General features: G+C 44.0%; 1 protein-coding gene across 5 annotated transcripts in view; it reads right to left on the bottom strand.

Moving 5' to 3' along the window:
* CKAP5 (cytoskeleton associated protein 5) overlaps positions 1–24,255 on the bottom strand; it is a 112,154-nt gene extending 87,899 nt beyond the window's left edge. The window contains exons 1-4 of one of the 5 annotated variants that reach the window (XM_084849997.1): positions 24,160–24,255; positions 8,215–8,307; positions 3,962–4,155; positions 724–930 (exon numbers count right to left, since the gene is read on the bottom strand). In XM_084849997.1, coding sequence (XP_084706123.1) covers positions 724–930; positions 3,962–4,155; positions 8,215–8,271 — 458 coding nt within the window. In that variant the 5' untranslated portion in view covers positions 8,272–8,307; positions 24,160–24,255. Of the gene's footprint in view, positions 1–723; positions 931–3,961; positions 4,156–8,214; positions 8,308–14,890; positions 15,026–18,429; positions 18,528–23,470; positions 23,529–24,159 lie in introns of those variants that run through there. The other 4 variants (XM_084850031.1, XM_084850021.1, XM_084850013.1 and 1 more) reach the window with 4 other exon arrangements.
* Between the last annotated feature and the right edge of the window lie 407 nt (positions 24,256–24,662).

The raw sequence follows: 24,662 nt of genomic DNA, 5'->3' as shown, positions 1-24,662 counted from the left end.
GTCAGCTGTGGGCCCTGGGAAAGAGGAGCGCGCTCCTCTCCCAGGAGCGACTGCTCTTCCTCAGAATCAGAACTACTCTGGGATTCTATGGGCTCAGTGTCCACCCTGACACTTGGCTCCAAGGGAACAAACTTGTTCCCTGGGAGCCAGGAGTTCATTACACCGAGCACACACCCATTACTTCTGTCCAGCTGGAAGAGAATCATACATGCGGCATTCAGTGCAATACATTGGATAGTCACCACACCCCTGCTGGCTCTTTACCTTCATAACTGTTTTTTTAAACTAATATTGTTGTTATTGGGTTTGTTTAACTGGAAAACTAAGTTATTTACTAGGAGAAGGTGGGGAATTTCTTTATACTTGTTTCTTTGGGGTCTTTTGACCCTGGCCAAAGGTTTTTACTTTACAGTTGCTTTATCTTTAGCAACTTTTTTCATAACCTGAAATGCAGCAACACAAGGCATCCAGTCACTGTACAACTCTGCTCCTGTCAAGAATGTTTAAGGAAAATAGTCTGTTAAATTGGATCACTCTCCTTGGCAGCACAGTAACCTGCAAGAGTTCATTAGCGTAATAACTTCAGTCTATTTCTCTGTTCTAGGAGTTATAACCATCATTTTACTACACTTTCAAATACACAGCAATAGCAAATTCTGTTAGTCACCACTGGTATCATTTTTTTCACACATTTGGAATGACAGTTATTTCAGATTATCTTACCTTAGTGCTCTCCTCAGCGTCTCTATACATGCTACTATGATCTTGGGGTTCTTGTTGTCCAAGCCTTTAAGCAGCTCTTCTTGTACAATTTCCCCTTTCTCAATTTCAACAAACGTAAGACATATGTCTATGCCTAGTTCCTTGGCTCTAGCTTTAGGCTGATTGAACACTTTATTTACAACTCCAGACACCACTTCTCCTGTTGTTCTTTAAAACAAAAAAAGAGAGGCAATAATACTCCTTTAGCTTACAGCAAAATTAACAGTTCTATTCTCTAGGGGAATTAGTTTTATTTGGGGTTATATATAGGAAAGACCTCTCCTCCAAATATGTTACAGTAATAGTTTCCAATCCTGTTTGCTTCCATTTAATGCTGGATTCGTGTGTGTGTGTGTGTGTGTGTGTGTGTGTGTATATATATATATATATATATATATAGAGAGAGAGAGAGAGAGAGAGAGAGAGAGAGAGAGAGATAATTGACCCAAAACATATATGAAATATAGGATTCTCTTGTATTCTAGAGCAGGGGTCCCCAACCCCCGGGCCGCAGACTGGTACCGGTCTGTGGCCCGTTAGGGGCCAGTGGATCGGTCCGCAGTAGGGGTGTGGGAACCCCCCCCTTACCTTGGGTCCGTGGGGGGGGGGAGGTGATCCGTCCCTCCCCCCTGCCCCAGAATCCTCACTGGCCCTGGCCAGCTCCGCAGCGAGTCCATGGAGCTGCCGGCCGGCTCCAGCCCTATTCTTTGCAGTAATAGGCTATTACTGCAAAGAACAGGGACATAAATGGCGTTCACTACACGGATGAAATTTTGTCCCAGTGGCCGGAAGTCCACCACCGGCTGGCAGCTCTGTGGCGAGTCCAGGGCCGACAAGGATTCCGGGGGGGGGGGGGGGAGACACGGATCACCCCCCCCCAGACCCAAGGTAAGGGGGGTTCCCACACCCCTACTGCAGCCCGGTCCTATCCCCTAAGAAAATTAAGAATTTTAAGAAAAATTGTCTTCCACGGACTGGTCCCTGGTCCCAAAAAGGTTGGGGACCGCTGTTCTAGAGTACATACCAAGGACTGGTTCACACACATGAATTTGTATCACCTGCTTTTTCCTCACTTGACTAGGAGGTTAATGTATAAATGGACTCCAACAAAAAAGTCATGCATCTTGAGTTGATTTGGAAGTTCAAATTATGAGTGCCCATTCATACATACAAGTTCTCTCTCAGTGTAATGGAAAAATGATAAACCTGCATATGCTGTAAGGCAATCCACAAACCACTTGCTCTGGAGTAACGGCAAACATGTTGCTTATTTAAAAGCTCGACATTGATTTTGTACCCCTCTGAACACAGGTTTTTATCCATGATTTAACCCCCACCCCGGCCACCACCTCTGCAGTAATTTTATTGCAAAGTAAAAATTCAACAGGATTCACTTACTACAAAATAATAAAACTCTTAGGTCATGAAAAAGCAGGTAACAAGTTGATCAAGTTTGTTACATTGGCCACTGCAAGTTGTTTAATGCAAATCAGCAGATCAAAGTGATTACTTAAGAAATCAGAATCGGAGGAAAAACATCACCCATGCTATACTGATGTGATTCCTTGATTTTACTGTATTGTTTTTTTTTACCTTTTTACTTAAACCATTGTAATCGACCCTCATTTTTCAAAGGGTAGAGTGTAAATATTTTAATAATATTTACATCTATCTATAGACAGGAACAACATTGCAATTATGCCCAGACTACAAAGAAATTATTTAACTTGGATCATGACCCAATACGCTGCAGCTATAGTACTACACAGAGGATTCTCACAGAGCCATGTTCCTTCATCTACATGTGCACAGCACTAGATGACATCTGTGCAGATTTTCAATATCTCCATCCTATGTTCCTTTCACTCAGTGCAAGCTACATGGAACATAAGTGGATGAAGGGGAAAAACAGGGCTTGATTAAGCCTCTGGAAATCATCTGTGTGCGGGTGCTGCACCTACAGTAGACTGGATCATGCCAAATATATTTTTGGCTTTAATTTCTATTCAATTTCAGAAAGAATACAACTATCCCAACCACCTTTTCAACCGCCCCTTATCTGAGAGCTTAATTGTTATGTAAACAGTTGTGTTTTGCGCTTTCAATTACACTTGAGTGAGCTTATAATTTACACTGGCAGCAATTCTCATGGGGATGATCTATTTGCATCAGTTTTAAAAGGTATGGGTGAATAATATGAATTTAAAAAGACAGAGACATTGTGCTGCTTTAGAACTAACAATATGGCATCTTAGGAGTCAAAGGATTAACTGCCTGTAGCTTGGTCTGATGCAAGTGTAAACAGGTTGAAGTGATCCTCTGCCTCACGTTCAGAAGAGAAAAGTCTCCACTTATACCATTTTCAGTAATATTTGGTATTTTATTCTCTTTTGGGTGACAGATCTTAATGAGAAAACAGCATACCAAACATCCAGTTGCCTCAAAAAATTCAGAGGCCTGGTTGGTACGTTAAGCCAGAATTCTTTAGAAAAAAACCTACACTCTAGACCGAGATCCCTGGCTTGTTGTTCTCCTAATGAGCCAGAATCATAACTCAACAAGCCAGGTTATGATTCTGGGTTAATTAATTCTTGGATTAGGATTCTGGGTTGTCAGAAGAACAAGCCAGGGATCCTGGTTCGGACAAACCACTGATGGAGGCTTCCTGGGTTTTTGTAGCCATTCCTGCTGGCAGGCGTTGTCAAGGGGCATGCACCAGCAATCTTGCTCATTCCAGGTAACCCAGAATTCTTTTGAATTCTGCCTTACCATTGTCCAAACCTGCCCAATGTCTTCACTGAACGACCTGGATATTTTCCATAAACCCTGAAAGTGTAGATTTCATTTTAAAGTTTTAACTCATATTTATTGATTACATTTCTATATTGCCCAATAGCTGAAGCTCTGGGCTGTTCACAACAATTAAAACCATAAAATACAACAATTAAAACCAAAAAATACATATGGCTCTAGAGAAACTTTTCAAAGCATGGCAATAATGTGAGTATTAGGCAACATTTCAAATATTACCATCACTGAGGCTCTTAAAGCCCTCAGTAAGAGAAGCAAACTCTTGGAATAGGGAAATACAAGGACAATGGGCAAGAAGAGGTGTTTACAGGAGCATTTTGCAAGTCTTCAGAACAGTTCCTAGAAGAATTGTATTGAAGTACAACAACAACAACAGCAAGTGACTTACTTTCCTGCTACATGTGCATTTTCAACATAGGCAAGTGCTGATTCTAATCCTTTCAGTTGAGCTACTGCATTGGAGTCTGTCACAAATTTCTTTACAAGTCCAAGATACTTGGACCATTCAGGGCTCTTTTCATCATCTATCTTCCGAAACAGCTTCAAAGCTTCTTCATATCCATTTAACCTGGCCTTCCACAACTAGGAAGAGAATGGAAAGATACCAGTTAGGGCCTCTGCTTAACTGAAGTTAACTTCTCGAGTGAGCTTCCCCCCCCCCCCCTTTATTAGAACAAGTAAATGAAAGTAGCCTGTAAGGACCAATCTCTAGCTTTTCCTATAGCTACTAATATAAACATAAACTGATGTCTTTGCTGCTATACACCTCAGAATTTTGCACTGTTAAGTATTTATTAGTGACATCATAAAACAAAAAGTAAACAACGTAGTTATTTCTCTGTTGCCTCAAGAATACATTTAAAGACTAGTTCTCAATGGTCTTCAGTTATGGTTGGAGGTGCAGCCACAGTACAGCCATCCAAGTCAGTGAGCAAACTCATGTCTCATTTGAGACACCAAATACAAGACCATAAACAAACTTAGTTTATGACCGGAGCATACACAAGTCATGTTTAAGCTTTTAATGAACAAGTTTGGCAGCTATATAATGAACGCATTCAAATATGAAATATCTGACAGATAAAAGCAAGAAATTCCCCCCCCCCCGCATGCCAAATCTTATCCAAAGGGAGGGCCTGCTTACTTTTTACAATAGATTACAAAACTTATGTAAGAAACAGCAATATAAACATAAGCTAGCCTCATTCCTGCCATTGACAAAATCATACATTTCCCTTTGAATGTGTAGTTTCTACTCCAAAAATTGGGGAGAAAAAAAATATATTAAAACCAAAAATATTTTTTACAGAAGGAATAATGAATTCAGGAGCTGACTCAGAAAAACTGAATATTGCCAGAATGCACAACTTTGCCTATTTGTAAGTATAAGGATAATACTGAAAGATAAAGAGCCTGGATAGGCTCTGATAAAGAGCCTGTCCAGGGCTCCTACAAGAATGAAGGACTTTTTGTAGACTAATTTTGTAGGCCACATTTTCCAGCTCTACCCTTATGATCGAACCTCTGTTTAAATGCAGAGAGAGAACTGACGTGTGTCTGTTGTAGGAATATAACAGAAAGATACAGAACTATGGAAAGACAAAGAAGAAAATGATAGTGATATACTGTCTGCCCTTATAAACACAGCTTCATTATCTCTCCTTTGTGGGATTCCCAGGAGATTTTTCCTAATCTGTATGGTTCAATAGACCAGGGGAGTTCCCTTAGGACAAAGACAACCTTCCTTGTTTTTATGCAATCAGACTGTTACATGAATAAAAATCAAGAGTACATAAACAAAAGTGATGTTAAAAAAACAGGGGTCCACGAATCCAAACACACACCATTTTTAAAAAAGGACTCACAGAGGGAGTGGGGAGATCCAAGAAAGTACAGGACAATTAGCGTAATGCCTGTTCTGGGTAAACGGATAAACTGGCGGAAAGATCATGCACACTCTAAGGGATAATGGCATGAGTCTGAGACTTGATAAAGAGCACAAGGGTGGCAGTGCTGGGGAGAGGAAATCCCCCATACTTTTCCCTTAGGGTCTGGGCCCACATCAGAGACCCATGCTATAATATGATTAGCAGCTGCCACCCTTATAGATAAGGCTATTGCTTCACCCCCCCTGGGTACTATCACCTTAGCAATAAGTGCTACTGCCATGGCATCCAATGTTGGCACCTGGAGCGATTCCATGAGTTGTACTGGGAGCATGTACAAAGTTTTATGAAGGTTATAGAAAGTCTTGAGCTTCCCAGGATTGTTCCACTCAGTTTGCAGTATTTTAGAGAATATACATGGGAATGGAACAATGGGAATCAAAGGGGCATCTTGAGGAAAAAGCTCTGAGGTGCCTTGTAATTCCTCCTCAGCTCCATAACTTTCCACTGACTCAGTCTGAGGGACATTTAGCTTCAGTTTTCAGAATAGTCAGAATAATGGGAAAAGCTCCAGAGTAAAGAGCCAGCACTGGGATGGAGCCAGGTCGGGGGTATTCCCTTCTGAAAACTCTCCATCTTCTTTCTCTGACTTGCCCTTAGACCCTTGGTCTAAATTTGAAGCAGTCCCTAGCTCATACCCCTTGCTCTTGGGGAATAGGAGACTATGCCCCCATGACCCTCCCTCCACCGCACAGGAAGTCATGAATCAGCCACCGTGCACAGATTTTATAGGCACTGTTGAGCTGACAAGACACTAATGGGCGTGGGCACTGGGGTGGGCACTGGCCTGTCTTTAGTGCTGCTTTGAGCCTTTCTGGTGGTACCTGCTTCCCCTTTCTCCCCTTTTAGCCCTGTTCCCTGAAAGGGAGGGAGGGAGGGAAGGGGGACAAGCCAGGGGTAATCTGCTCCCTTTTCTATTTCATCTTTGAGAATCCCAACTGCTTGGCAAGAGTAGCTTCTGTTTCCCTCACTACCAGCTTACTGAACCATTTAAGCAAATCAGCCTGATTCAAATGTCCATCCCCCACTGCTACTGCAATCCATGCTGGGCCCTCACTCACCACTCCTTTGTTGTATGTGGGAAAGCTCAGTGGTGGAGATTGTGATGTGCAGGATATGACTGCTGCAGCAGCAGCCAATACTGAAATGTTTCCTACACATAGGATTTCAGCATCTTTGCAGTTGAGGGACACTGCTACTTTGCTGGCCCTGGGGCGCTCACCCTGCCCGATTCTGAGAGAAAGCAGGTGTTGTGGACAGCATCTGGATGCTGCTACCTCCCCTTCCTTACTGAGCCAACAACAAGCTGGAGTCTGGGATGGTGCATTCTGGCCAGATCAGAACATGCTCCCCAGCCCACATGGTACCATGGAGGCTAGAGCACTCCAGAACACCTGCAAAAAAAAAAGAATCAGGCTCCCCGCACACACCAAAACTAAACCACTTGCTCTTCCTCATGGCAAAACAGTTCTTTTGTGTGGCAATGAACAGGATGGAGGAAAGCAACGAGCACCTACTGCCTACCCTCACATTTGTTCAATTAACAAAAAAAAGAGCTAGACCTAAAACCACCATCACCCTTCCTAAAAAAGAACCAGGGGGCGGGGTAGAAAAAGTAGAAAACTGTAAAAGAAATCACTGCTCCCAAGTCTAACTTGGAAGACACTGGTTAACCCTGCATTGCTATGAAAGGCAGAGCCAAGACTGAGAAGGGTTCCTCCCCTTCTGAAGGGGACAAGTGTGTTTCTGACTGGCCTGCCTTCCACGGAAGTGGGAGGTAGCCTTCTTTGCCTACTCTACTCCGTGCCTGCTCCATTCCCTTGCTGACCAAGACCTCCAAGGGCATGTTTGTGTTAAGATAAACACAACCTACAGACAGATCTGATAACGTCTCAGAGACCAGCAGAGGCTTGGATTTGGAAAACTTGGAACTGGATAGTTTAGTCATGACTGGGGGCTGAACTGATCATGAGGAAGCCCAAGTCAGATCAACTGTAGGGATGGGCTGAGAGGTGAATGTGATTTTACTGGGTTATGTTTTAATATATATTATTGTTTATGTGCTATAAGCTGCCCTGGGGGCCGCAAATGAAGCAGAAGGGCAGAAGAATCAGAGTGTCAGAGTGACCCTCTGAAGTGTCAGAGACACATTCCCATGAACAGACGGAAGTCCCAGCTGGAGGCACAGAAGACAGGTAGGATGAGTAGAAAGTTCATTTGTGGCTTAGGGCGCAATCCTAGGGGGATAGGCAGCTGCCTCCAAACTTGGAGGCAACCACCTATCCAATGCAGGGCAGGAGAAGCACGGAGGGGATTGTTCCCTCCGTGCTTCTCCTGCCCTGCATTTGCGGCTAGACAGCCAATTGCGGCTGTCTAGCCATGGAAAGGCGGAGCAGGGGAGGAGGCTGCGGGACAACACATAGGATGTGTCGTACCGGCATTTCCACTTTCCCTGCCCCGGAATGCCTCCTGGAACGCCCCATTTTGACCACTCCGCACTCCTCTTCCAAGTGCGGATTTGGGGGCTGTTCCGCACTGCCTGTGAGGCAGTGTGGAACAGGGGGGGAAGTCAGTTCTCCACGAACCAACCTCAGAGCGCAGGCTCTGTGGTGACTATAACAACTATTCTTTCAATGGAAGTAACAGCATGTAGCTAGGCAGGCAAACGCCAGTTCCTAGGATAAAGTGATCTTACCTTGTGTTCACATTTCTGATCAATGGGTAATTTCATCCACTCACTATCATCCCCCATGACGTTTCAGCTTCTTGTAATTCTTCACTGTAATTCCTAGGAAACAGAAGAGGAAAGTCAAACTATCAATTTGCTGGAACATAAGAAGTTGGCAAAAATGAATTTGTGGATAATTAGAGTATCTGACTGAAACTGTGGCACAAAGAAAAACACCAACCATAAAGTGAGAGCAGCAAACATAGCTTGACATATTCCATATATTTGGACTCCGCACATTCAGAGTCCAAATTTCGTATTTAAGGTATGCAAACATGCATATATTCTGCCTGAAAGTTGTCTTCTCAGAGCATTCCAAGTATTTTTTTGGTAAGGATAAGAAGAACTGAAGGAAATGCAAGTACTAGGAGCATGACAGAAAGAAAGTCTGAATGGGAATGGCTGTCCCACTGCACTGAAAAAGCATACAAAAAGCAAGCAGTGCCATGCCAACCGGCAGAGTCACGATGTTGCAAAACCATATAGACAGGGCTGAAGCTGGACTGAGGGGGGTACGGATTTTTCTGTAGCACTTGGCCAATGCAAATGCGTTCTTTTCTTAACTGCATGTGCCAAGTATACATTGGTTCTTATGAGAAGCACATGATTCAAGTGTTACTATCACCAATGCATATTAGAGTTGCTACTCACATTCCTGGGACCAATAATCAAATTCACTTTACGAAGATTCATCCCAGAGTACTTTCACAGCTGTCACTGCAGATTAGTAGTTTATACATATGTATAAAGGTACAGTTTCATCAAAGTTGCAAATGAAACTCTGCATTTGCTTATGCAATGGCACCACATTATGTGATATACATCAGCAAATGTCTGAACTGGCTCTCCTCCCTTCTCCAGAAAGGTGTTTCCCTCTGGTAGTTTTGACCAGAGAATCTCCACAGCTTTCTGTTTGGGGCGGAGACCTTTTTTCAGCCTGAGGGCCAAATTACAAAACAGGAAAGTCTTGGAGGCCACATTCCATCTGTGGGATGGGCCAAAGGCAGAAAGGGTGGGGCCAAATGTGATTATCATTATTTTAAACCTACTCAGAAGTAAATAAGACAAGGTACATGTCTACTCAGAAGCAAGCAGGGCTGAATCACTCAGCAGCACTTTCAACTAGCATCCCAAATATCAAGCTTCTCCATGTCTGCTCACAAACAAGCAAGTCCCATGCTGGCAAAATGCACACCTCAGTCCTCTACAACAGGTCTCCTCTCCGCAAATTTCACAGCTCAAAATCTCTGCAATAGCTTAATTTTTGCAGGGTATGTAAAAAGTTAATTGCCTTAAAAATACCCTCTTATCTTTGATCAGAGATAATAGCAAAAGAAGTTAGAAGGCTGGATGGGGAACTCCTGGGGGCCACATCTGGCCCACAGGCTGGAGGTTCCCCATCCCTGGTTTGGAGGGAAACAAAATACTGCTGAGAAGCACACTGGGGACCGAAGACTATTTCCAAGAATCTTTAACCTAATATTAAAAAGGGTAAGATTCTCAGGGATATAACAAGCATCTAAATTGATAAGCAAGGATATCTTCCATTTGATAGCCAGATAACTGAGCCTTGAGAAGCCCAAATTATAAAGATTCTTTTTGTTATGGCTTTTCTACGATTTCCTCAAATCAGGGTCAAACTAGATATAGTTGTTTACGATGCAGTTACTGTCACATCAGGGGTTTTTTTAAGTGTCTCCCCCCCCCCCAATTTTCACTGGGACAGTAGTGCACAGGGAGGGGAGGTTGAACCCTTCCTTACCTAGCCATGATTCTGGCAAAAATTATCTTGGTGCCAATGACAGCTTTTTTCCTAACTCTAATGGTTTGCACAGTGAGGAGGGTGGGTTCACTGGGATTGAGGAGGGAGGAAAGGGTTCAATTTTCCTCCCCGGCATGCTGCAGTCCCAATAAAGACCATCCCCATGGCTACCATTAATTTTAAAAATTTTGACATAGTTGTTAACGACATATTAAGGATGTCCAGTTTTGCCCTCAGAAATGATAGAAAAGCATCTAAAGGTTAGGGAGTACACAGGATTAATGGCTTTTACAAATGTTTATTACTTCCAAGTGCTAAAGAACAAGCTTTGAAGACCTAGAACATAGATTACCAGTACAAGTTCTCTTACATTCATCCTACCATGTATACAAGTTTACCTAAGCTGCTTGGGTCTTCTCTTGCACTACTGATTTAAATTTATTTATTTATTAAATTTCTTAACCGCCCATCTGGCTGGTCACCCAGCCACTCTGGGTGATGTACAGCAATACAACAGTTTAAAACAATAAAATTCCACATTAAAACGTCAGATTTCTAAAAATACCCTAAACCATGCCAAATGCCTGCCTGAACAACCACGTTTTTAATGCGTGGCGGAAGCTCATTAAAGAGGGGGCATGGTGGAGTTCCCTAGGGAGGGAGTTCCACAAAGTGGGGGCCACCACACAGAAGGCCCTCTCCCTCGTCCCCACCAGTCTAGCTGTCCTGGCTGATGGGACAGAGAGAAGGCCATCCGAGGCTGATCTTGTTAAGCGGCCTGTCTGGTGCTGCTGGAGGCGCTCCTTAAGATAGGCTGGGCCGGAACCATATAGGGTTTTAAAGGTCAAAACCAACACCTTGAATTTGGCCCAGAAAACAACTGGTAACCAGCACAACTCCTTCAGCACCAGAGTGATGTGATCATGCTGGCGACTGCCTTTAATCAGGTGAGCCGCCGCGTTCTACACAGCTTCAGCTTCCAAATCGTCTTCAAGGGAATAACTAGACCAGATCCACATATTTAAGTACTGGACTCCAAAGGAACAGAATAGGCTAACACCACCAGCAAGGACCTTCACACTGGTTAGACTCCAATACACTCTGCTTCTATTGATAATGGCCTAATTTTTTCTTTACCAAGGATACAAAAACCTCAGTTTGTACTGTCAATACACTAGCAATGTCATCATACAAAACATATAGAGAACCAATGTAATGACAAATATGCTTTAAAACATTATGTGATTTGCCATTCTTATTTTGTACAAACAACATGGCAGGAATCTTTTCTTCAAAAGTATTTAGAATTAGCAACAACTGTGTTAATATGCAATTAACTGTGTTAATGTGGAAGATAATTAGCTAGACTCAAAATGTTCTTAAGGTATTCAGAAACACACCTAACTCATGTTATTTCAAAAACACAAATTCAATTTGTGTTGCCTAGTACATCCAGAACCATTTTTAAGCTACTTAGGACACAATGATTTGTTGTAGGGTTAATTCTGAGGTGATTAACTACTGAACAACCCAGAGTGTCGGGATTCAGACATCACACTAACAACCTACGAACAAGGCGATCATAGGTTGTTAATTGAAAGTGGAAGCAACAACTGCACTGGAGGTAGCACGCTCGATAGCTCCCATTTGTACCTGACAACCCATGGTTTAAATAACCCATGGGTTGTTGTGACATGCAAACCAGGCCTAAGTCTATGGCATCTTAAGAGCAGATTAAAAATCTTTTTAGATAGACTGTTTATGGTTATTGAGGGAGAAAACACAACAAAATATAACACTGCAATGATGCTCAGAGCTTACTTCATGCGCTCTTGGGCTGAGCCGTGGCAGTAATACAAGGTCTGACCTGCGTTTTGGCAAAGCCTGTCTCAAGTAAGAAAAGGCGGTACAGGGGGAGAATAGGAGAAAGGACACGTGGATAAGATGCCTGCCAAGCCTCTTTGTTATAAAGAGATGCCAGTTTGGGCAAAAATAGTTTGTTTTTCTTTCTTTCTGACCAATCTGTGAAGGGTAGCCAACAATAAAAAGCTTCTATTCAGCAATGGCTTGGGTTTTGGTACATGTTCCTTTGAAGTTACATAGAGATTTTAAACACACATACAGAAAACCCGAGTGTTTTCTTCCGTTGGGTTTGCTTTTCTCTTTCTCACTTCTTAAGCTTTATTATATCCCACACCAGCTTTATTTTAAAACCTGTATTTTCTGTAGTCTAAGATTAGATACGTTTTTTAAATAGTTTAAGTTCACAAATGTATTGGTAAGCAAGCTATTTGGGGATGGGGGGGCAGGGTAAGCTGCTGTACCTATCCTCACCCCTAATCCTTATGGATGTGCAAGTACTATGAACCAGACCATTTACTTACAGACCAAACCCATAGAATACAGAAGGCACAAGATAGCGAGATCAGTTGAATCTGAAGAGATATCATACTGGCACTTTTTTCTACTCTTGGCCACTTTTATCTTCCAAAGAGAACAGGCTTAACCAGAAGGCCTCAATCATCTGTTACTAATCTAGTTTACAAGGATAGGGCAAGCTGGAAAAGTAGTTGTCAGCTACTTAAACAAAATTACTTAATGCATCTACTGAAGCCACTTTAGGTCGACGTTGCCTTGCCCAATATTATAAATATTAACCTGTGCACCAAATTATTTCAACCGTAGCAGCTCATAGATCTTTCATGCTTCTTACACATTCTCCATCACTTATGAAACAATGCATAAAACAACTCAGGGTTATCTAGAATAGGTTCAAGAGATCATTTATACTCTTTTCTAAATGCAAATGGAGGAGCTGGAATGTATCTGAACTGAAAGCTATCTAGTTTAACTATCCTAAAATGAGATTCACCCATGTTGTTGTATGCTGCCAACAGGGAGCAAACACACTGGTAGGATGACAAGTAAAACCAAAGAAGGCTGGTTTTATCATACTACAGTGTACTAAAAAAGGCAAAATGATAGCAGCATTGTCAGCCAAACCCAGAGAGAGGGAGAGATAAATTCCTGAGATTAGAATCCAAATTATGTGAACAAACAGTTCTGGGAGGGAAAATACATTTAAAAGTAAAAAACAACCAACAATATAAAAATTACAATATCACAACTAAAAGCAGAATTAAAAGCTTCAGTGTGGCAAAGCATAATAAAATGTATGCCTGGTAGAAGAACTGGAGACATAATCAGAATTAAACATTTAAAATCCCACAGCAGAATAAAAACCACAACCTAAAAAGAGTTTTGCCATACAGTGGAAAAAGGGGAAAGGTGGATTTCTCTCAGGAGGGACTGGAAAGTCTATGCACAACTTTAAGAGCGTCCTTTCTCTGGTCGCAACCAATACACTGCAAGTGACAATAAAACACACAAGGGCCCATACTGGTGATGTTAATGAGTGAGCAGGGTCATATGGGAGAAGGTGGTCCTTCTGGTACCCTGGCATCTACTCTAATGACAGCATCTACACAATAAAGAGACCAAAAAATAAAAGGCCAGCTTTTATAACATTACATATACCATTTCTTATAGAATAACCTGTGAGTTCTCTCAGTTGGGAATGAGTATCCCTTTCCATCTATAAATCACATTCTCCAAATGACTTTATAGCTGTATATGTACCAGTGGCAGTTTTTAAGAATTACAGCCATTCCAGTGGCTGGTGTTGCTACAAGAGTCTATTCCCACTATCAATTACTACAGAAGGAATTGCAACATAATGTCATTGATATTCAGCACCTAAATAACATTTGTTCATTGAACGATATCACAATATGTGAATGATATTAAAATTTATTTTATATCCCCATCCAATCCTAGCGCCTCCCACCTCCCTTTTCATTGCTATCCCCTTTTATTGGTGTGATTTTGTTAAAAACAGAAGAAAAACGATGTATTAATTTTAAAAATACAAAAATGTAATTAGCAGGAGACCATAAACACTGAACTACACTAAACTAGAGAAGTCTCTCAGGGCGCAATCCTATGGATGTTTATACAGAAAGAAGTCCTACAACTCCCAGCATGCCCCAGCCATGTAGGAATTGAGGACTTTTTTCTGTCTAAGCATGCATAGGATTGTGCCCTCAGTGTCAGAAGTTCAAGACTACTGCTGCTATATTAAAAAATATTTTCAAACAGTCACACAAAAATGCAGAACAGTTTGCTTCAGGAAATTTTCATTTACAAAAACAATGTTTAAGCTCCTGCCCATAAGCATTTTATACTCCTTCCACACAGTTAGAACCTTGACAGCAAATACTTACAGGTCCTTAGGAGTTTTATAAAAACAACAATACAAGGGCAGTAAGAATGCCTGGAACTTGTGAAAATTCAAAGCTTGATGAACCTGCCACTGACGAGCCTTACAAAATAGGATAGGCAGTTATTCTTAAAAATATATGCTCATTTTATTTATAATACTCTGCTCATTAATCCAAGTTTCAAAACAGAAGTGGGGCAGTTCCCTCACATGCCAGGCTGAAAAGCTCCTCAATTTCTTCTAAAGCCTATACCTCCAGATTAATAGATATACTTTGGTATGAAGCACTACAGTAACTACAAAAAAGTTGGGAGTTTTTCTTTTGTGGTCACTTAGTATTCCAACAATATCAAATTGCAATATTAAGAGTATTTTCTCTATCAGCTTGATTCTTCAACCCACCCCAGGGAAAGCCCCAGTTCCTTTTTTGGACAGGAAATTTGGGGCTCCTTCAGCATGAGGGGGAAGGAGAGCTTGCCTTTCTCCTGGAGCCTTTGCTGCCTTCTCTCTCAGTGCTAGTGCCCACCTACCCACTCACCCACCTATCATCTTGCTGGCCACCTCAGACACATCTGCCTACCCTCACAACAGATGCCTCTCACCTCTCCAAGTTCAGGAATACTGAGCAAGCTGTGCCCACTCACTCCCACCCAGGTTGGGGAAGATGCCAGGCTCTTTTCCTTCCCCCACCATGCCTGAGCCAACTCTGCCTGATTTCCTGTACTCGCCTCGGAAGTGGCTTATGTTGCAGCTGGAGTAGCACTGAGACCACGGCAACAGCTGTCCTGCGTCACTTCCGGCCCAGCAGTGTTTACCTCGGGCCAGGCTGATCATGACATAGTGCAGATGGCAGCTGCTGCACTGAGCCCCAACACCCCCTTTTTTCAGATAACCCATAGCAGAAGTACATGCGTATCAGATGACTACCACAGCACGAAGCAGGCATTTAATGAAGCTTTACTGAGCTTTGTAACGAAGAACAGACAGCTCCCTGCCCCCAATCTAAAATAGACAATGGCTTGATTCAGATGTCATGAAACCCAATTCCCAAATCATTATTTGGAAGCTTTTTTAACCCTAGCTGCTCGTCTGATTTGAATGTCACTTCTAACTATGGGAGAAAAAAATTCATGAGACAGAGGAGAGCACATGAGCCCACAGCACACAAGTTTTGTGGGATATGAATTAAGCCAATGGGGGAAAAAATAGAGGGAGGGATGGGAAAGACAAAGGTTGCAATGGCTATAATTGCAGTTACACATACTCAGTTGATGGCTACTTTTGAATCAGTATTTGGATCACTGCCACTGTTGTCATTACTTCCCAAGTTACTACTGTTCTGCTACAACCAAGGGAAAACTATGCTCAAGATTTCATTTAGAAGCAAAACCTTATATAAATATTTAATCCAATTTTCCATGCCAATCCTGCAGCTACCCAGCACTTGCAGAATGAAGCAGCAGCTAAGATTAACTCCATTCAGATTTGATTTCCTTTTTTAAAAAAAGTATACATCTATGTACACATCTAAATTTATACTTAACAATCACTCTGTGAAGTCTGTCAGGCAAAAAGCTAGTAATTTGTTTTGGGCCACCCAGCAAGCGTGCTAAGCAGGGAGTTGAAGTTAGGGTCTGCTAAACTTCCCCAATCCAGTGCATCCTACTGTTTCTCAGTGCTATAAACCTCTACCCCACTCTTACAGCAAGCTTCAGTGCAAAGTTTCAATTGTCAATCGACACTACAGCATGGTATCTCAAACAAGTACTTTAGAGAAAATCTGCTTTGAGTACACAAATGATAAAAGTTTTCTAAGTCTAGAACTGCACAGTGATGAACATTTGTGTTAAACTGAACAGTGTGATTTAAAGCCTATTTACCAGGAAGTATCTTGCTGCATTCCTATGCACACCTACTTAGAAGTAAGCCCTACTGAATTCAGCAGGATTTATTTCTGAGTAAATAGGCTTATGATTGGGATGGAGGTGTCATTCACAGTAGTCATGATCCAGCACCTCTGTGTCTTGATTTCAATGGGAAAATTATTACAAGCTCATCTTTCTCCTCCTGAATAACAATGGAACTTAAAAGTGCTTACATTTGGCTAATCTTTTACAGTATAGCACCTGCAGTTTCACAGTATGTCAATTTATCAATATTTTCTGAGAAAATACAAATAATGTGAGCACTCCAGCAGTGCAGTCTTATGCTTATTCAGAACCAAATCCTACTGTGCCCAGTCAAACGTACTCCCAGGTAGGTCTGCATAGGATTGGGGCATGATGCAGTAGGATTTGCTTCTAAGTAAACATTTATAAGATTGTGCTGAAAAAAGATAGGTGGTGTTCACTTATTAGAACCTTTCTAAAAGATTGTTCCGAATGGTGTGTTCCAAAACCTATAGTGTAATTCATGAATGTTTGATCTATCAAGACAATGGGCCAGTTTGCATGACCAAAATAAATCGGGCACGATTTAAATAATCAGTGACAGGGTGCAGAAGAGAAGAAAATACCACTATCAAGAAAAGAAGAAAATACCACTCTCAAACAGTGAGCAGATGTAGAGGACGTCAGGACACCTGCATCTGTAAAGCTGTGCTGCATGACAAGCTACACTTGCTGAAATTCACTCTTATACACAACTACTGAAGGTGCAGGAGCCATCCTTTTTACATCTCATCATCCTATATGCCACCCTGCTTATTTAAGGTTCCCACCATTTATTTTTAATCACATCGTCTTAACAAAAATAAGTTGTTTAACATTACACCTGCATTCAGAAACAGCCAGACTTTCAGGCTTAGTTTAGCCAACCTGCCTAGTGCGAAGACCTTAAAGTCCAAGATTTCAGAGGAAGTCCACAATATAATGGAAATATGCTTTCTAGGAGTATCCCTATTTAGCTTCCAGAATGTAATAAATCCATGGTTATTGATGGCACTGTTTAAATATTTTTAAATAGAAAAAATACTACAAGGCTTAAAAAGGAAGCATCTTATCTTGGGCTGACAAAACCTGAACATTCACAGAATTTAGAAGCAGGAAAGAAAACCTCAGTTCAGATGCTCAAATGCTGTATGTGAGGAACTGTTGTCAGGGCAGGCCTCTTCAACTAAAAACAATCCTGTGCCCTTGATACCCTAGCGTCTTCTAGCGAATACAGGAAAGTCTCAGGAAACACTGAATCCTTCCCTAGCCACAAAACAGATGTACTAAAGCAAATGACAAGAATGCCCACTGGAAACAATCTGAAGATCCATAGTCATTCCAGTCCCAGGAGCCATCATTCCTGGCTCTCACCTGGTCTGGCACTGCTAATCCCCATTATCTCCCTGTCAGTGGTTAATATAGTGTCTTTATTTAAGAGACTAAGCCAACTTTCAAAATATACTTTTGCAGAGAGCCATACAGAATATAATAAAAGCATATTAAAACACTAAAATCAATATTTAAAATAATAAATCAGGAAGAGCAGTATACACCATTTCATTTCTATTCCAGTGACCGATTCCATTCCCTCTCAAACTCCACTCCTTGTATTGCTGGTAGCTCTTTTGTGACTTGCATTGATTTCAATTGAGTCCAGTCATGTCAACTGGCATTCGCAGCTCCCATTATTTCCCACAGACCTTCAGAGAACTCCCATTGTTCGCAATGGGCATTCATTCTTGTCATTTGTTTTAGTACATTCCCTACGAATCCCTTTCTCCCAGATTGCACTGCTTACGGCTACCTACACAACGCACACCGTCCTGGACAACGATACCATTAACGTTCCCCTTCTCCTGCAACAGGACTTGCAGGAAGGGGATAGCGAGAGCTCTCAAGATGCCGTTTCGCGCCCTACTCCCCAAAGAGCCAGATTCCCGCAGTTGCTGTGGCTCGGAGTCAGTTGACATCGACAACCCCCGCAGAACTGATCGCCTGGCGATGACCGCAGCCAAGCCAAAAGCCACTCCCCGGCACCGCTCGGCCAGTCGACAAAGCCAGGTGCGGCGGAGAAGCAGGCCTCTCCCCCGACATTGTTTATGCCAACCGCCCACCCCCGCCGGCCTTCACACGAGGGCTTAAGGCATCGCGGCGGCACCACCACAACCGCCACCCTGTCCTATAGCGGGCACCGGACACCGTCGTCTTACCCAGCTTAGGCTAGGCCGGAATCTTCTTCACCCAGCAACGGCGGCTCGGCTTAGCGGCAGGAGCGGGCGGGTAGCTGCATCTCCGACCGGCAGGGAAGGAGGCACCTCCTCCAAGAGCGGGGCGGGGCGGGGCGCAACGCGTTGCAGCCGGCGACACCAACCTCCGCCTCCCACCGCACCTGAGAGAAGGGCCTTCCCTGGGCCATGTGACAAACAAAGACAGGGATCCCTGCCCTGGGCAGAACATGCGCGCACCGCCCCCCCCCCCCGAATCGGAAGAGTAGCCTTATTCGGAGCCCTCCCACGCTTTGGGGGAGGAAAGGCACGGGAAGAAGAGCTGTCTTTCAGGAAGCATCCGCGCCCCCCCCCCCCCCGGCAAGTGGTCTGCTAGTTCTCGTGCCTGATTTTCTGATCAGTCGCTCCGGCGATACCCCCTTGCAAAGGGGCTTTTCGATTCGCAGGCCGAGCAAGAGGCCTGGCCAAGAGTGTCATCGGCCCACGGGCTGCTAGGGCATTCCTGAACAACAATAGGCAGAATGCGCCTACAGACTAGCTCCAGAAGATGCAAGACTTTCACAGCTGATTCTAGTCTCACAGCCAGTCTCCCTGACCTGCGAGGTGAAGGGCCCGACGGTATGTAGAATGGATCCCATTTTGTTTATACATAGAATAAAACCCGTGGGAGAAAGTTTCCTAAAATAGAATTCATACAGGAAGCTGCCCTGTACTGAGATGGTCCATTGGTCCATCTAGCCTAGTGTTGTCAACTGCTCTCCAGGGTTTCTTTCCCTGCCCTACTTACAGATGCCACGGACTGAACCTGAGACCTTCTGTAAACAAAGCATGTGCTCTACCACTCACCCTTCCCAGAAAGACTATGGAGATGACAACTGCTTCCACTTACTTACATTAAATGTTCTGATAAGACATTGCACCAGTGCCCTGCTAAGCCAGGACTAACAATGCAGCATCAATTGCACCCACTGACCTGATCTCTCCAGTCTTAGTGTTCCAGTTATGCCTCTCACAGGAATTGACTACAGCGTCTGAGTTACCAAGCAGTTGGAAGTGCAACACCTTGTTCCAAGTTTCCTGTTCCATTCAAGAAACTCCTTTAACTGAACCAAGACTTTATTACTTTTTTATATCCAATAACCAAAGCTTTCTTGCAGCACTATTTTGACATGCAATCTAGACAAGATGTATTTGATAAACAAAGCTTGATTTTACTACAGCCTCACAGAGAGACATAATGAAAGGCTAACACTCTTCTACTAAAATGCATCTTACCTACAATAACAAAATGAAGCAAATATAAATTCTGCAACAGTCAAGCAGTGCACAAATGCATTTCATAACTTTTAGCAGGAAAAGACAACAGAATGTAGCAATTAAGTTACTGGAAGAACTAAATAAGCTCCATCCTTTAAGGTCCAAAAGCCTGCAGTGTCCCACAGCAAGGGTGCTGCACCCCAGTTGTTTTAGAGGTTTTAAAAACACAAATCAAGAGGGAAAAATAGGGACTGCATATTAATGTGTCCAAACTTAATAGTTATCCATGCTTCTGAAATTCATTAAGTTCTCTGTAACCAAAATTGTTTTTAACAAGAGTTCACCAAGTAGAAAAAAGTTAATGAACAAATCAATATCAAGAAGAGTTGAAGGAAACATAAGAACTGCAAAGACATTTAGCAAGGACACAATTCTACACAACTGATTTTCATTCATTTTGCTGATTTATCTGAACTATTTTCACCTTTATAATACTAATAACAGTGCAATCTTTTACATATCTACTCAGATGTCAGTTCCACTGAGTTCAATTGTGCTTATTCCTAGTAAGTGCACAAAAGATTGCAGCTTAAGAGTGCAATCCTATGGGTTCCACTCCTGACAGACAGAGGGCTCTGAGTTCAGAGCCCTCAGCTTATCCTATGCCCTGCAGCAAGAACCAGGCAGAGAAAGAGAAGGATGGAGGTGATTTCGCCTCCATTTAAAATACAAAAAGTAGCTAGATGGGTCTCTGAGCCTTCTCTCTCAGACTTCTCTTAGGAGGTCTGTGACCTCCTAAGAGAAGCTTTCCACAGTGGCTGGGAGTGGGGGAGGGAAGATCTACAATCGGATCTCCTCCATGCTCTTAGTTCTGTCTACAGACACAGAAAGATTTGCATCACCCTATGGCACCCCAGATGCTGTCTAGGGGACATAAGTTTGCTCTCTAAGGGCGCAATCCTATTCAGATAAGCGGTCGCCTCCGAACTTGGAGGTGACCGCCTATCCAGAGGGGATCATTCCCTCCACACTTCTCCTGCCCTGCATTTTTGGCTAGACAGTTGATTGCGGCAGCCCAGCCATGGGAAGGCAGAATGGGGGAGGAGGTTGCTGTATGTACAGGCATTTCCGCCCTCCCTGCCCCAAACGCCCTCTGGGAACGCCCCTTTTCTGCAGCTCCACACTCCTCTTGCGAGCACAGAGCATGGAAGTGGGGGAGTTCGGTTCCAGGAAAACCAGATATCCTATGGCCATCTAGCTGCTGTCTAGCAGCCATAGGATTGCTCCCCAAGTGTCTTAGGCTGCACTCCCATACCTAGTTACCTGGGAGTGAGCTGTACAGAGTTCACTATGACTTACTTCTGAGTAGACATGCATAGAATTGCACTGTTAATGAAGGACATTAAGGGCACAATCCTATACAGGTTTAGACAGAAAAAAGTCCTACAACTCCAAGCATTCCCCAGCCAGCATGGGAGGTGTAGGACTTTTTTCCTATCTAAATCTGCATAGGATTGCACCCTAAATGTATTGTAACTGTTGGGAGGGGGAGCATCAACATTAGTGAGCATTCTTATCACTGGTTAACACTAAGAGCAAACAATCCAATATTCAAAGCCAGTGTTCTTCTTAAAGAGAGAAAATACAATTCATTTGATTTTGTGCATGGGAAAACTCAGAGCAAGCAAGCATGATTAAAGTGATGAAGCCTACCCTTGCAAAACTAAACAGAATAACTGTATAGTGACCTAATTTTAGTTTGATGCAGAATAATATTCCAGCACATATTCACTAAGTTTGTGATTCATACAGTATCAATGCTTCTTCACTGTATTTTCAACCTGTCATTAAAGTACAACCACATTCAGATGAAATATTTTCAGACAGTAATTGGTAGCCTATTAAGTTGTAAAGTCTAATATAGTATCTATATCTAAAGATTAAAGTGAATGCCTCACATCCACACCCACAAGGCTACTCCTGATCTCAGTTATTCCTAAATGAGTAAGGAACCCACCAGTAGATTTCAGGAATCCTGTAGAATTACCACCAAGTTGCAAAGAAGCTGCTGTTAGAAATAATGCAGTCTATGAGTCTACAGCAGCAATATGCAGTTAAAATATCAAAGTAAGACATTTTGAAGTTGTTGCATGTTCCAGAGAGTGTTAAGGAACAAGCGTGTTCTGATATAATACCTCCATTATGTTCTATGGACTTTCCAAGTTCTGGAATAAAGGGCACTTAGCAACCATAATGAAAGCAGCTTTTAGAACAGGGAAGGTACCAAGGGAAAGGGCCTGAGCAGATATAACATTTCAGTAGCTTATCCTCAGCACAGCAGCTACAGATATTTAAAAACACCTCACTCTACAAAAGCAGCCTTTCCTTTCCTGGTCAAGAGAGAAATCAAGTGAACAACTTTCTGTATATTTGAGGAACATTTCTAGGTATCTCATACCCCTGATACTTTGACTTAAGGAGCTCAAGCTCTCCCTTGTATTAAGCAACCTTTTTTTCCCCCCTGTTGAGGTCAGTTACCCAGAGACATTTAGTTAACCACTGTGAAGATGGTGGACTAGATGGAATTTTGTGTCTGATCCAGCAACGCTTTTCATATGGGTACAACCTAGGTGCCTAATACTAATACAGATACTTATGTAAGAGAATGACTGTTCCAGCCCATATCATAGACAGCACCAATGCCCAGGAATTTTTAACCCCCAGTAGCCTTCTTATAGCTATATAGACAACACCTTTCTAACAGAAGGAACTTATAGCACAGCTATTGGATTAAAAAGCCTACTAGAATGAGAATCTCTCCCAGAAAAGCTCCTGTTTCCACTGCACTTTACTGTATGCCAGGGACAGCTCCAGGTGTTTGGGGACCCTTGGCAATGCTGTCCAGAAGACTCCTGTCCTTCCTCTTACTAGGTTCACCACTTCCTTCTCCTCCCCTTGTCAAAGAATAGGCAGTGGAAGCTGTTACTTGCTGCCACCGCCAAACACCCACCTGAGCAGTAGGCAGTGACAACTGCTGTTAGCAGCAATCACCAGGCTGGGGGTGGGGGGGAGGGAGAAGACAAATGAGCAAGTGATGTGAGGAAGTGGTGGCAGATGCTACTCCTACCTGTCATTGCTGCTCACTCACTATTCCCCCAAGCAGCAATGGTGACCAAGAACACCAGCTGCTGCTGCTTGATCATCTCCTTTTTAACAGTGGCTGCTGTGCTCCTACTAGCAACCATCACAGCTTGTAGGAGATCTGATAGCAACAACTCTCTCTCTTGCATCTCTGGCAAGGAAGAGGGAGGAGGAGCCATTGCAGATTGCAGTGCTGATATACCTGATAGCATTGGGCCTATGCACCTCTGAGTGGGTGGGTACATTAATGCACATGGTGGCTTCTCCATCAGAAAAGTAGAGGAAAGTCCATGTTGAGAATTGTTCATATTCCATTATTGGTCCATGTGCTGATGCTTACTAGGAAAAGGCACCACCTGTTCATCTGCTCTCAGCAGTCATCACTGCTCACTGGCAGGCAGGTGAACCAACAGGGGCTGTGGCTCCCTCTCCATTAGGGGTCAGCATAATCAGGCAACTACTAAGACCTCAGGGCTTCAGGAGGGCCTACTACTGACACACACCCTTCCCTGTCTCTGGGTGGCAGCAGGGATTCAACCCACACTCTCCTCCACCCATTCCGGGGGGGGGGGGTGTACCCCGCCGGTGGTTCTACTCTCTCCACCAGAGAAGCAGAAGAAAGTCACACCTCCCAAGAGAAACGTGGTAGATGAGCAAGCAGCAGAAGGCACTATGTCTAGTCACCACTGCCACTCGTTCGATCATTCGCTCCCCATCAGGCGAGCAGCAGTATTGACAAGGAGTAGCAGCTGCCCTCTCCTGCTCACTCACGCGTCTTCTCTCTTTCGGCAACGCTCTCTCCCTGCTCGCTCAGGCGGTCGATGGGAGGTCAGCAGCAGGCTCCGCTGCATACCTCCTGACTGGGGATGGAGGGGCGGGCAGGAGCGGAGGTTGTTCAACGGACAACAAACTGCTAACGGGCCCCTCAAACCCTCCCGCCGCCTCACCCATCGATAGAGGGGGGCGGGGTGGAAGGCAAGCGGGGCCTAGTCCCGGGCAGGCAGCAGTGGCTACGTCTACAGTCGGCTCAACGTCCGGCGGGAGGCCTTCGGCCGTTGCCCAACGCCGCCGTTTCCTTCCGCCATCACTCCGGCGCCCGTGCTTCTCGGGCCCCAACGCCCAAACGACGAGCATTTACACCAACAGTAGGGGGGCGGACTTGTCCTTCCGAACAGCAACAGGAGAACCAGGACAGAAGTACTGATTCATCGGAGCCCGGCCGTCTCATAGCAGCGGCCTTTCTTCGCACTCTGCGCCCGCGCCGACTCCTTCCCACACCAGCGAAGGTAATTTCTTTGCAAAGGGAGGGACACTTACCTAGGCCAAGTCTGGCCAAGCGGTAAGAGTAAATCTTGGGCCGCTCCTCAGCAGGGTTTGAAATCACCGACGTAGGCCACACCTCCCAATATCCTTGGCCCTCATTGGCTGCCCCCCAAGCCCGCCCCCTTCCCCAATCGGAAACTTTATTGGGCAGTTTGAATCCGACAGCTGCGGGTGCCTTCCTATGGAGAGAGCCCCCCGTTTCTCATTCGCTGGTTTCCTCGGCAATCTCGGCCGCGTTGAGCAGGTGCTTCAGGCCTCGGACGCGGCCGCATTAATCCTTCCCGGAAGTTCTGGTGCCCACCCGCTTTTTCTTTCGGAGTCTAGCGGAGAATGCGGGAGGGACCGAGGAGGGCGGCGAGGCGTGCCCGGGCAGCGTTCCGCTCCTAAGGTGACAGCGCGGGAGAGACTCGCCCCCGCCTGCGGTGCTCGTTTTCCCCCCTCGTCTTCCTGAGAGGGTTGGTGGGCTTTTAACTGCCACGTCACAGGCACAAATTCAA

This window comes from Heloderma suspectum, chromosome 1 (assembly GCF_057233095.1).
Source record: "Heloderma suspectum isolate Gila_16-S chromosome 1, 16-S_ref, whole genome shotgun sequence".
In the NCBI taxonomy this organism is placed as follows: Eukaryota; Metazoa; Chordata; class Lepidosauria; order Squamata; family Helodermatidae; genus Heloderma; species Heloderma suspectum.
The sequence above is the reverse complement of the archived record's forward strand: the minus strand, read 5'-3'. Positions and strand labels throughout refer to the sequence as shown.